Genomic DNA, 14,607 nt, shown 5'->3' with positions numbered 1-14,607 from the left:
AAACAGTTTTGTTTTTACATAGTTGTTTATTTTATTTTAGTTTTGGGGCCATGGGTTTAAACTGGATAAATGTAGGTAGGAGCATTAGTAAGAGAAACTGGAGAAAGCAAATGAACAGCCCTCGGGGTTCATTTCTACAGCTCCCCTCATCATAGATTGTCTTTGGATGGACTGATAAAAATCTACCCTGGCAAGAGTGAGATACACCAGGGAGAGACAACTGTTCTTTCTTAGGAGCCAGTTGGTAGTCGCATGGTGGGGCTGAATGTGCAATTACACGGACACTATCACTTGGATTTGATTTGTAATTGGCGAGTAGGAAGAGTTTCCATTTTCATTATTTTCCAACTATGAAGTATGATAATTCAGTCTTCGAAATCAATGGGCATCAGCACAAAACATTATAATTAACTGGCTACTCTTTGGAGGACACACGGCAAGCTCCATCCTGTGCAAGATTCTCAGATCATAACTAAGAACTAAGTCAGGGCTCTTTGGATTTTATAGATTACGACTGTAGTTCTATGTACCATGTAAAACATTTGTTCCACAGATATGTGAAATGCCAAGTGCCTAATTTACATGCTGCTGCTGCTGCTGCTAAGTCGCTTCAGTCGTGTCCGACTCTGTGCCACCCCATAGACGGCAGCCCACGAGGCTCACCCGTCCCTGAGATTCTCCAGGCAAGAACACTGGAGTGGGTTGACATTGCCTTCTCCAATGCAGGAAAGTGAAAAGTGAAAGCGAAGTCGCTGAGTCTTGTCCAACTCTTAGCGACTCCATGGACTGCGTGCAGCCCACCAGGCTCCTCCATCCATGGGATTTTCCAGGCAAGAGTACTGGAGTGGGGTGCCATTGCCTTCTCCGAATTTACATGCAGCTTTTAGTAAACATTAAAAGCAGAAAGTACACAGGACGTTTCTGTTTTTAACTTGATGTCTAGTTCTCAATGTTTATTTTTCCATTTGGCAGTTTGTAGGGAAAGTGGGATGATTTTTTTAAAAATTTGTCCAGTTTTATTGATGTATAATTGACATACAGTACTGTATCCACTTATGGTGTATAGCATAATAATTTGACTAGCAGACATCATGAAATGATTCTCACAGTAAGTGTAGTGAACATTCATAGTCTCATATAGATACAAAAGAAAAAGAAAATGTTTTCTTTGTGGTGAGAATTCTTAGGACATACTATCTTGTTGTTCAGTTGCTAAGTCATATCCGACTCTTTGTGACCTCATGGACTGCAGCACACCAGGCTCCTCTGTCCTTCACTATCCCTGGAGTTTGTTCACATTCTTATCCATTGAGTTGGTGATGCTAGCTAACCATCTCATCCTCTCTTAGCAACTTTTATATATAACCCAACAGTGTTAATTGTGTTCATAATGTTGTATATTACATACGTAGTACTAATTTATCTTATCACTGGAGAGAGTGGGATGATTTAGAAAGTGAATTATTTAAAGGTGGGCTTGTGGAATTCACTACCTGTAGTGAGTGCTGACCTCACTCTGGTCTGTGGGGTGACTCATGTTCCCAGAGGCACTGAGAAAGGCCAAGTTCCTCTTCATTGATGGTTCTAAAAGTCAGGGACTCCCTTCAGGTAATTGCACTAATCTTGCCACAACCATTCTTTTCATGAGTTATTTCATAAGCTGTGACTTTCCATATATTAGCTCATTTGATCTGTATAATGGTTTTAATAGCTGTGCTGTTAGGTACATTGAGTTAATTTTAAACATGTTCACACAGAAAGGTTCAATAGTTCATGTGTGCCTGTTCATTTTATTTTATGAATCTACTTTATGGTCTCATTTCCAGGGACGTATTATGTTGTAGAAACGTGTATGCCCAGTGTATCCTCTGTGGCATAGGTCAGAGAGGGGAAGATTACCCCCGACTCACAGTTGTCATATCTGCTGGTTTACAGGTGTTAGACTTGTCACCTTCAGTAAACACCTCAACACAGAGTCCTTCTCAAACTTCTCTGGTCTCTCCAATGCTGGCTTACAGCAACGGCTATATAAAAAATATTTTAAAAAATTGTTGTTGAATTTGTATGATGTTGTCAGTTTCATGTTGGGATCCATCGGTAGCCCTTCTTGGGTTGTGTTGTCAGGAAAAATCAAATAGACAAAGCAATCTTAAGCCCTAAAATGTAAAAGGAAAATTATCATAGAGATTTAACCTACCATTTCTTCCTCTGATGTCCTCAGTCTCTTTTGTGTTGGAAAAATTGAATTGAATTGGATTGTGTTGGGAAAAATCAATTGCATTGGAGTTTCTAAAAACATTTGAATATGAACATATTCCATGAAAGCAGGAAGTGCAGAGAAAATTTTTCAGCACGAATGGATTTCTAATTGAACTATGCTATTTAAATGTATTACATTGAATGTTTATGCTTAGTTTTTAAAATTTTAAATGAGTTTATAACAGTGGTGTTTTAAAATAATGCTTTAGAGGGGAAGGAATTGGTGCCAGGTTCTTAGTAGAAAAGTTGTTTTCTGTCTTGCAATCTAACATTTATAATGTAGTGACATAGTATAGATGATTAATAGATTTTGTTATGATGGAGTGAAGCAGGAGGTCTTTATTGATTTTGTTAATCATTTTCTAACTTTGGAGTAAAAGGAGGGCCTAAAAAGATGGGAAGCAATTAACTAAACAAACACAAAACACAGTGGAAAGACCCCTGGGGTCTAAGATTGAATCTTATTCAGAATTTGTTCCATTTCTCCCTTGCTGGTCCTTACCTGTGAGTGTTTTAGGTACCCAGAACTCATCTTGATGTAACACAGTTACTTTAAAACCTGAATGTATTCTCTCTTTCTACAGCTGTTTCCAACCTAGATGAGGAGAGTCGATGGACGGTCCACTACACTGCTCCATGGCACCAGCAGGAGAATGTGTTCCTCCCCACCACAAGACCCCCCTGCGTGGAGGACCTGCACCGCCAAGCCAAGCTCAACCTCAAATCAGTACTGAGGGGTAAGATGAAACCCGCCAAGCTTGATGTTCTTGCATTCTTGGCTGTTAGAAATGAAAACATAGATTCGGTTGCTATTTGTAAAAGACTACTTAAAATGAACTTATACTATGCTGTGTCTTTGTAAGTTATCATAAATACAGCTTAATACATGCTAAGTATGATCTGGTGTCTATAGAAAGCTGCCTATTTACAGATAGGCAAATGTATCCTCAAAGAGGCTTTTCTGGGTTAGAACCCTTTCAGTTCAGTTCAGTCGCTCAGTCGAGTCCGACTGTTTGCAACGCCATGAACTGCAGCATGCCAGGCCTCCCTGTCCATCACCAACTCCCGGAGTTTACCCAAGCTCATGTCCACTGAGTCGGTGATGCCATCCAACCATCTCATCCTCTGTTGTCCCTTTCTCCTCCTGCCGTCAACCTTTCCCAGCATCAGGGTCTTTTCAAATGAGTCAGCCCTTCGCATCAGGTGGCCGAAGTATTGGAGTTTCAGCTTCAACATCAGTCCTTCCAATGATCACCCAGGACTGATCTCCTTTAGGATGGACTGGTTGGAGCTCCTTGCAGTCCAAGGGACTCTCAAGAGTCTTCTTCAACACCACAGTTCAAAAGCGTCAATTCTTCGGTGCTCAGCTTTCTTTATAGTCCAACTTTCACATCCATACATGACCACAGGAAAAACCATAGCCTTGACTAGATGGACCTTTGTTGACCAAGTAATGTCTCTGCTTTTTAATATGCTGTCTGGGTTGGTCAAAACTTTCCTTCTGAGGAGTAAGTGCCTTTTAATTTCATGGCTGCAGTCAACATCTGCAGTGATTTTGGAGCCTAGAAAAATAAAGTCTGACACTGTTTCCACTGTTTCCCATCTGTTTGCCATGAAGTGATGGGACCAGGTGCCATGATCTTAGTTTTCTGAATGTTGAGCTTTAAGCCAACTTTTTCACTCTCCTCTTTCACTTTCATCAAGAGGCTCTTTAGTTCTTCTTCACTTTCTGCCATAAGGGTGGTGTCATCTGCATATCTGAGGTTATTGATATTTCTCCCAGCAATCTTGATTCCAGCTTGTGCTTCCTCCAGCATTTCTTATGATGTACTCTGCATATAAGTTAAATAAGCAGGGTGACAATATACAGCCTTGACGTGCTCCTTTTCCTATTTGGAACCAGTCCGTTGTTCCATGTCCAGTTCTAACTGTTGCTTCCTGATCTGCATACAGGTTTCTCAAGAGGCAGGTCAGGTGGTCTGGTGTTCCCATCTCTTTCAGAATTTTCCACAGTTTATTGTGATCCACACAGTCAAAGGTTTTGGCATAGTCAATAAAGCAGAAATAGATGTTTTTCTGGAACTCTCTTGCTTTTTCAATGATCCAGCGGATGTTGGCAATTTGACGTCTGGTTCCCCTGCCTTGTCTAAAACCAGCTTGAACATCTGGAAGTTCACGGTTCACGTATTGCTGAAGCCTGGCTTGGAGAATTTTGAGCATTACTTTACTAGCATGTGAGATGAGTGCAATCGTGTGGTAGTTTGAGCATTCTTTGGCATTGCCTTTCTTTGGGATTGGAATGAAAACTGACCTTTTCCAGTCCTGTAGCCACTGCTGAGTTTTCCAAATTTGCTGGCATACTGAGTGCAACCACCAGTACTCAAATAAACCCCTGCTGATATGGGAAATTTTGCCAAATTTTGCCACTGCTTTTTTAAGACCATAGTTTAAATATTCAGAGCAAATTGTTAAAGTTAGTACTTTGTAATGGTCTGTTCAGTTAATTCAAGTTGGGTGGAAAGGAGACCTAAATACATACTTTGAGGACATGCAGAGTGGTTTGATTTACCAGAATTTGGGCTCACCCCAGCAGTACTCCTTCTAGTCCAGGTGGGCAGAGTGCACTGTGGCTGGTAGGAAATCCAAGAAGAGTAGACACTTGTATCTAGTTTAAAATTCTCATTTTTACCTCAACTTGGTGATGTTAAGAAAAGTGTATACACGGCAAAGAGGACAAAGTGATAGAGGGGAAGAAGAAGTGATTTTTAAAGAAGAAGTGATTTTTAAGATTCAGTTTTTCAGCCACTAAGTCATGTCTAAGTCTTTGCAACCCCATAGACTGTATGTAGCATGCCAGGCTCCTCTGTCCTTCACTGTCTCCCAGAGTTTGCTGAAATTCATGTCCATTGGATTGGTAATACTGTCTGACCATCTCATTCTCTGTCACCCCCTTCTCCTTTTGCCTTCAATGTTTCCCAGCATCAGGGTCTTTTCCAATGAGTCAGCTCTTCGCATCAGGTGGCCAAAATATTGGAGCTTCAGCATCAGTCCTTACAATGAATAGTCAGGGTTGATTTCCTTTAGGATTGACTGGTTTGACCTCCATGTAATCCGAGGGACGCTCAGGAGTCTTCTCCAACACCCCAGTTTGAAAGTATCAATTCAGATTTAGAGACTTTCCCTTAAAACAAAGAACCAACATTCTTATTCTCCCGGATGCTGTTTCTACCAGTTTTCTCCTACCATGTGCTGTTTGGGGTCTAATTATACTAAAAATAATATTTGTTGCTTATGTGCAATTTAATTTAACTGGACATATCCTGTATTTATCTAATTGTGAAAGACTTATATCTGGAGAAATACTGTTACTGATTGAAGGAAACCCCAGCTTGAGGATCCCTCTTATTTTTGTTATAGTTTTCACTTATGTATCAGTCATTAATTAATTCTTTTATTAATGTGCTCTGATTATTAGCTAACAGTTAACACTCAACTGTATATGAAGTACTGTTCTAAACTATTGCACATTGTATCTCATTTAATCCTCACAGTAATCCTACTACAAACCATTACTGTGCCAAGTTCTACAGATGAAAACATGGAGACACAGAGTTTAGAAATGTGCTTGAGATCTCAGACTTAGCGATAGATCCAAGATTTAAACTTGGACCATCTCAGGCTGCAGAGCCCACATTCTTAACTGCTGCCTTTAACAACCATTTGTTGGAAATCTATTATTCTAGCAAAATGCAGAATACACCAGCAGGATCTCAGCTGTCGATAAATTTATACTTATATCTGGAGAACAAATCACAATGTGAAAAATACTTGAGAGGTGCCAAAAACTGCTGTATTGCAGTTAAAGAAAGCAGAACATCTCTGCTTAGAGAAAGAATAGCTGTCAGTAGAGTCACAATAGATGTGATATTCTGAACAGAACTGTACAAACATTTTTAATCATAGCCCTGTTTTTTCTTCCTTTTATCTTGTATAATGCTTTGATTATCTCATATGTATCTTACAGGTTTATGTATTTTATCATGTATCTTATAATGTTGGCATTGCACTGTCTAGAAAAGAGGACATTACTGGGCTCCATTTTACATTTAGCCTGAGTAACCCCTTATATGGGCTTCTCAAATGGGACTAGTGGTAAAGAACCTGCCTGCAGGAGATGCAAGTGATGCGGGTTCGATCCCCAGGTCAGGAAGATCTCCTGGAGGAGGGCATGGCAACCCACTCCAATATTCTTGCCTAGAGAATCCCATGGACAGAGGAGCCTGGCGGCCTACAGTCTATAGTGTCACAAAGAATCGAACACCACTGAAGCAACTCAGCACACAAGCTACATATTTAGTGACTACAAGCCTAGGTGAAAAGAATCATGTGCGTTGGGCTCTTCTGTGTGGCCTTAGAGATGTACTTTGGCTGTGTTGCCTTCATGATGTGCCTAAATCCAACCAGAATTTCTTCTCGATCCCTTCAGTTCCTAGTGATTTGTCTTTAGGAACTTTTGACAAAGTACTTCTTTACCTGGAGTTTACGTTCATACACCGAAGAATTAATAAGAATATTAAATGGCACAGTTCCCAGGACAAACCCCGGAGGCAGTGCCATTGTTAACATTTCTTTTGTTGCTCTGAAGACCAAGCCCTGCCTGGTCTGGCTTGTAGAAAATACCTTCAGGAAGGTATGTGTGAGTTTGAATATTCAGGCCCAGTGGTTTTTTGATCACTTTCCAGGAAATTGTGCTTCATGACCTCTTTCGTGTATTTTCAAGCACCTAATCAGAGCTTCTCTTTTCTGCCCTTAGGACACTGTATATCTATGTATAGATTTTTCTAACTTCATTTTCTTTTGAACTGTTCAGTAGATACCTATGAAATATCATCATCCACATTTTGCCTACACTTAGATTTTATTTTGAAAAGGTAAATTCTATAGTGATTGCTTAAGTGCCCTAAAGTGGTTCATCGAAGGGATCTACTATTAATAAGATTAATAAGTTTGGAAAATCCTTAGAGCCCAACTTTTAAAGTCTGGATTTAAATGAGCCTTAAGGGATTTTAGATAATTGATAACTTGAAGCACAGTGGTTGAGAGAGATGAAACGAGAAAGAATATCTGAGTGCTTTTGTTTCTCATTTATTTACTTTTAATCACATGTACTTTCACATACCACTTCCCCGACATCATGTTAGCAACCTGTAATAAACATAACATGAATGCAAAGTATTTGTTATATCATTATCAGTGAAGGTTAAAAAGAAAAAATCCAGTCCCTGAATATATGGTACTATTAAAGTATGATGTTATGTAAGATTATTAGTCTAAGATAACTTAACCTCAGCATTCTTTGATTAAAAATATAGAAAGGTAAGTCAGTATTCACAATGAGTAATCTGTTTTGTTCCTTCTATTCTTACTGTGACCTTGTTCACAGTTTTAAAAAAGGAGTACTATCCTTTGAGGGCTTCCCTGGTGGCTTAGTGGTAAAGAATCCACCTGCCAAGCAGGAGATGCAGGCTTGATCCCTAGGTCAGGAAGATCCTCTAGAGAAGGAAATGGCAACCCACTCCAGTATTTTTGCCTGGAGAATCCCATGTACAGAGGAAGCTGTTCATGGGATCACAAAGAGTCAGGCATGACTGAACGATTAAACAACAAGAAATTAATAAGTAAGTGTTGTAAATATTGGCTTATGTTAAAATAATGCGGAAATGCTTAATGGTCAGTAGACCAGTAGACCACAGGTTTACCGAAAATGTTTTTATGAAAAAGCTAAGCTTGCGTTAGTACCTAAAGGGTAGATGTAGATACTACTTGTGTATTTTAAGGATCAATTTTGTGCTGTGCCAAGAGTTTTTAAATGAATGGACAAAAGGTCGTGGGTCCCCAGCTTTAAAGAGCTGAGGTGCTTGCCGTCTGGTGTCAAGACTGAAATGAACAAACAGTAGAGTAATGGAAACGTATGAAGTACACTGGGTATGTAGAGGAGAGTTCGATCCACCAGAAAAGCCTTGGGAGACCCCACTCTCCCATTCCCCCGTTGAAGAGAGGATGGGCTTTTATAGTGTCGAATGGCATGTGAAGTGCCTAGAGGAGGTAGCTTCCATTCTGGCCCAACTAATGCAGGCAGATCTTTTGTGTTTGCTCTTAGGGACCAATCTCTGGAGAATTTGATAGAATTTAGTGGCCATGCTCTTGGATCAAATGATTTTATATTTTAATTGATGTATTTAGTTACTGGAGACTTAGGTAGTGATTTATTGCTAACAATAACACAAAAATGTACCAAGATTTTAAGAGTATTTTGATATTAGGCCCAACTGGACATCTGGCTAGTTATGAATAATAAATTTTATTGAATAGTAAATTTTACTAAATTTTCAGAAGAATTCTACTCTTTACATCTCCATGGTTGTTTAAACCCTTCATAAACTTCATCAGAGTTAGCTGTGATAATGAATAACCTCTATCTAACTAAATGTTTAACTGGATAGTTTTAGCTTTTATTGAAAAGGCCACAATTCAGTGGGAAAGGGGGAATTGAGGGATGGGGTAGGCTTGCTTGGACTCAATGAAAGTTTTAGATTTTATTTCTTTATAACCTGTGAGCCTCATTTGGCAATTATACGATTATTAAAGGTTGTAATGAAAAAATGTTACTTCAAGCCCTCATCCCCTAAAAGCTCAACTTGGGAGAGAGATGAACATACTTTCTCAGTGTGCTTAGCAGGCAGTTTGGTTCCTGCATCTGTGTAACTCCTGCCTGAATTAGTTCACAGAGTGTCTGTTGTTGACATCAGAAATGTCTAGTCACAGCTCTCTTTCCTGAAAAACCACACGTTAGCAGGTCAGCATGCTCTGTGGCTCCAGAATTAGAAGTGTGAGCACAGGGAGGAATGTTGGATCTGGCTTGTGTTAATTCAGAGTCAGAAGGTTATATTTATTATATCTGGAGACATAGGAATTGAGGATATACATTGTGAAGAAATGACTACTTATACCAAGTAATTTAAAGCAATAGAATGTGCGTGCGTGTGTGTACAAACCAACCTGTTTGACATTAAATAGCGTTATACCTTTTTCAAAATTATGGACACAGTTTCTAAGTTGTTCTAGCCAGGTTTCTCTGACAGTTCCTGACACACAGACTTTATCTTTATCTGAAGGTCACTGCGTAACCTTTTATTGTCAGGAAGCCATCAACTAGTTCCATGTAGACTTGGACAAGTGAGTCTGTTCTGGGAAAGGCTGTGGGGGCCTCTCTGGATTTGATGAGGGGGCTTGATGGTGACATCTGTGTGCGTTGGGCACATGGGTCCATGGGTTTTGGCTGTAGAGTCCCTTCTTGGGATCCTGTGGCATTCTTCACAGGACTTCCTGGAAGACACGTGTCTAACCCTTGGTAATGTGAAGTGAAGTGAAAGCTGCTCAGTCATGTCTGATTCTCTGCAACCCATGGACTGTAGCCTGCCAGCTTCTTCTGTCCATGGAATTCTCCAGGCAGGAATACTGGAATGGGTTGCCATTTCTTTCTCCAGGGATCTTCCTGACCCAGGGATTGAACCTGGGTCTCCTGCATTGCAGGCAGATAGATTCTTTACCATCTGAGCCACTAAGGAATCCTATGGTGCTATTATTTTGGTCAAAAATAGAGCATGATCTGACTGCCAGAAACCTCTTGTTGTTCTTGCTTTCTAATAGGAAAAGGCCAGGTTTCATGAAAAGTACATGGATGATGTTTAGGTTCACGTCCTGCCTCTGTTGTATACTAGGAATATATTGTTTGAGTTTAATTTTGAGTGTGTCTCTTTAAGATTTTGAACTTGTTTTTTATCTGTAAGATAAAGATCCCAATACCTATTTTCATGGGAATAAGACCAACTTATTTATAGTATCTCAAAGTACCTGTCCCTCAATGTGGAAGCAGAAGGTGTTTGTGGAGGAGTGTCTTTTATATAAGTGCAGTGGGATACAGATAGAACTTTCAGTCCTCTTTCCCAGATGCTGTCATGATTTAGCTGACACTCTCCCTCCCAGCCATTATACTCCAGAGATAGACACTGGGGAGGAGGGAGAGAGGAAGAGAACAAAAGACAGATATCATCAGATGACAGTGACGCTCACAGACACGTTCACTTCATCCACATGAGCAAGACGCCTTTTCCTCCACGCCCCATCAGTCTCTGAAAGATACCCAGGATGCTAGAGCAGAAGGCCCCTCCCTGGTCCTCTGGTTAATCCCCTCTGCATTTGAATCCCATTTCTTTTAGGGGTTTCCCTGATAGCTCAGTTGGTAAAGAATCCGCTGGCAATGCAGGACACCCTGCTTCAACTCCTGGGTCAGGAAGGTCCACTGGAGAAGGGATAGGCTACCCACTCCAGTATTCTTGGGTTTCCCTGTGGCTCAGCTGGTAAAGAATCTGCCTGCAATGTGGGAGACCTGGGTTCGATCCCTGGGTTGAGCAGATCCCTGGGAAAGGGAACTGCTACCCACTCCAGTATTCTTGCCTGGAGAATCCCATGGACTGTATAGTCTATGGGGTCACAAAGAGTCGGACATGACCCACCAACTTTCACTTTATTTTGTATATGATAAACCAGGATTTATGGAAGTTAAGGGATTAATTGATAGCTACTTTACAGTTTATAGATAACTCTGCCAAGAACTCCAAGTCAGGTTTCTCACCCAGCCCATGCTGGCCTGTTTTGATCTCAGATCCCAAGGGCCTATCTCTGATGCTTCTTTAGCTGCCCTCAACTTCCGAAAAGGTCATTGGGACGGAGTTCACTTTGCAAATCAGAGCCTCAAGGCAGATTTAGTTTCTTCAGCCAATTAATTTAAGAAATGCAAAATAGACTAAAGTTGGTGACTTCCCTGTTGCACCTGCAAACTTCTCTTCACTCATTCTTGATTTCATTAAAATTCAAACATGTTTAAGGGAAATAAAGGAAGCTTCATCGTTAGACATTGTATGTAATGAACATCAGTAATCATTGTTTCATCCTAATAGGCTTTGGTGCTTATTTTAGGGTTATAATAAGTCATTAGTACTTTAGAAGGAATGATGCTAAAGCTGAAACTTCAGTACTTTGGCCACCTCATGCAAAGAGTTGACTCATTGGAAAAGACTCTGATACTGGGAGGGATTGGGCGCAGGAGGAGAAGGGGACAACAGAGGATGAGATGGCTGGATGGCATCACTGACTCGATGGATGTGAGTCTGAGTGAACTCCGGGAGTGGGTGATGGACAGGGAGGCCTGGCGTGCTGCAATTCATGGGGTCGCAAAGAGTCGGACACGACTGAGCGACTGAACTGAACTGAACTTAAAAAACATGGTAATAAGACTCAGGTTATAAAAGGGACAAAGGAAAGAAAGATAAGGGATTAGAAATACTAAATATACCAATGTTATAAGTAAGAAACATTAAATTACACTCACTCATATAGAATTTTAACTTGTTTTCTAGTTTAAACAAAAATAGGCATAGAGTGGAGAGCGTGGGGGTGGAGTGGCTCTCTTTTGTGGGAAACACTGCACAGAAGTAGGATGTGCAATTGTCTCATCTTCCCTGAACCACAGCGGCCTTGCCATCTTTTGCTGTTATTACCTGTTCCGAAAAATGAGATAGGCAGCCAGAATTGTGATTCTAGTGCTGCCTATAGCCTGGAAGATGTTGGGAAATCGTATCCCATTTTTGTACTTGGCTTCTCCCTCAGGAAAAGAACTTTTTTTAATCTCTAAGTTCCCTTCTAAGCTCCAAAATTCTGATTGGCCTCTCAGTACTTAACTGCTTAAGGGTGATATGTATGGGGTTTATTGACACAAAAGTAGAATTCACAGCTAAATGCAAGCCCTGAGTTGTCTAGAATCTAAGTTTGTGTTGACACAAAAACTGCTAAGTGCATCCAGCAAATGAGGTGCTGGGCTGGAAGCTGCAGCAGAGTCAGAGATGAATCGACATGGCTGCTTTCCTAGTTTACACCCAGTCAGAGATAAGTGTATGAATAGCTCTCTGACAAGGTTGATAATGGTATCATTGAGCCCGCACCCTTGTCGCTGGGTGTTGTCTTTAAAACACAAATCTGATCATGCCTCTCACTAAAAATTCTTTACCAGCTTCCCACGTTTGGCAGAATAAAACATAACCTCTGTGGCACCTGAGAACCTTCCTGATCTTCCCCATTTGTCCAGCCTCACCTACCAGATGACCCTTTCTCCCCTGTGCTGCTGTGTTCCTCCTCCCAAACTCTTCACTTTGTGCCTCACACATAAGGATAAAGTCCTTCCGTTGGAAAGCTGGCTTGTGTTGCCCTTTCTGTCTGTCCACACATGTCTCAATCCACTTCCTCTCCCTTCTGAACCACAACCGCTCACACCTGGCCAACTCCTGTTGCCCTTGTGAGGATCAGCTGGTGGCTGCCTGGGTTCCCATAGCACTTTCCTGGACTCCTCAGGGCAGACCCAGACATCCCTTCCCCACTTTTCCACACATGCCCACAGAACCTTACACCCCTCCGATCAACTGCTAGTAATTGTGTTCACATGTTTATCGCCCACCTGTCAGCAAGACCCTTGGGAGCAGGACCTTTTCTTGTCATTTGTGTGACCCCAGCGCTTGGTACTGTAAATACTGTTGTGTCTGTGGAGGTCCTGGAATAGTCATCTCAAACTCATGAGGAAGATCAGTCGTAGCTGGGGAACAACTGGTGAGAACGTGGGAGCGAGGAGACTGGAGACGAGATACAGAGAGAGCAGTGGTGAAGGTTGAGCCTGGGAGGCTCTTATTTTAGGGGCTTGGGAAGAAGTTGGGAAAAGAGTAACTGCGGAAGAAGACAGCAAATCAGGATGGGGCATTGGTCATGGTCCTCAGGGACAGGCAGAGTTGGAAGAAAGGCTACTGAATTGGTCAGGAGGTAGCCATTGGTGACTGTCAAAAGAGTGGTTTCCAGGGGGTCTGTGGATTTAAGAAGCCAGGTGTCATGAGATAATTATTTTAATAAGCAGAAAAATAATAATATAATTAAGTTTTTTAAAGAAATAAAATAAATGATGTTGCCAAGGCAAAGAGTATTTTGAGGGAGTCGCAGGCTAAAAGTAGTACTATTACTTGTTTTAAAAACTAGAGCCAGTTAAAACATGCTTTTAGACAAAAGAGCCCACAGGAGGACGAAAGGTTGCAAATATTATAAAGAGAGCATATTGTATTTTGTTTTATTATATTATATTATAAAGGGATCATATTCCCTCAGTAGTCAGAAGGCAGTGAACGGGCACAGGCAGAGGTCAGGTTTTGACTTCCAACTCCCAGACAGAAAACTGGAGAAAGCACGTTTTGAGATGGAGCAAAAAAACATTGACGTTATTTATTAGAGTCTTGATAGAAATGTGGCCCCCACTGTGTGGCCAGTTCCTTGGTGAGAAGGATGACTTCATTGGAGCTGACTGGTTCAGTGCTTGTGAATGTAATTAGTTTGACTTTTCAAAGCCAAATGGTAATGTTATTAAAGACTTTTTTTTTTTTTGGTAATGTTTAGTATTTTATTGTACTTCCTTTGGAATTTTTGTCCTTAGGGAAAGTTGCGCAACATGATGAAACAATGGATTAAATTCCCTATTGAGAAAAATGAAGTGCAAGACAAAAATAAAAAATTAAGAGAATGGAATGATACACAAAGGAGTGGCTTAACCTCTCTTGTTGGATTCAGTGGCACACAAACTTTTTTATAATACTAACTCTGGGTATGGTAACCCTGAACGGGTAGTTAACCTGTGTGAGGGAAGTCAGATGCAAGAACAAAGGAAAAAGGAACAATCTGTGCTTTTTCAGTGGGTAAAGAGACCTGTCGCCTTTAATAGCAAGCAACACACAAAAGACAGAATAGCGTAGACAGTCATTTGAATGATCCAGGTCTTAACAAAGCACCATGGATGGTTTGAACAAAAGGCTTTTTGTTTTGTTTTTGTGTCCGTGGCCAGTCTGCTGTTTCAGCAATTCCAGTTTAATTCCCGATAAACTGAGTAACTTGAGCGGCTGCTATATTTTCGCCCAGTGCAGCATAAAAATGCTACTTTGAAGGTACTGTGGATAAGGTTTGTTATCATTCCCCATGCAACTGAAGTCCCTGGTGTTGGTTTAGACTCTTTGCAAGTTATTTGATATTGAGTAACCTTGGTGATGCTCCACGGCTGCCAGTGATAGGGCTTTTTCATTCTGAAGTGAAATGAGATCACCTCCAATTTGGTTGTGCTCTGGTGGCGCTCAACTAGGACTTGCACACCCATACCCTCACATTTATCATAGGTACGAGAACGCTTTCACCTTAATTTAAGTCAGA

The 14,607-nt window shown here is 40.9% G+C and overlaps 1 protein-coding gene across 6 annotated transcripts in view; it reads left to right on the top strand.

The window, feature by feature from the left end:
• The window catches only part of NHSL1 (NHS like 1), a 257,856-nt gene that overhangs the window by 189,437 nt on the left and 53,812 nt on the right, over positions 1–14,607 (top strand). For all 6 annotated transcript variants that reach the window (XM_070376756.1, XM_070376758.1, XM_070376757.1 and 3 more), the window contains exon 2: positions 2,844–2,996. In XM_070376756.1, coding sequence (XP_070232857.1) covers positions 2,844–2,996 — 153 coding nt within the window. The remainder of the gene's footprint in view (positions 1–2,843; positions 2,997–14,607) is intronic.

Source organism: Bos mutus, chromosome 9 (assembly GCF_027580195.1).
Source record: "Bos mutus isolate GX-2022 chromosome 9, NWIPB_WYAK_1.1, whole genome shotgun sequence".
Classification (NCBI taxonomy): domain Eukaryota; kingdom Metazoa; phylum Chordata; class Mammalia; order Artiodactyla; family Bovidae; genus Bos; species Bos mutus.
Note: the sequence above shows the minus strand (reverse complement) of the source record. Positions and strands in the feature narration are given on the sequence as shown.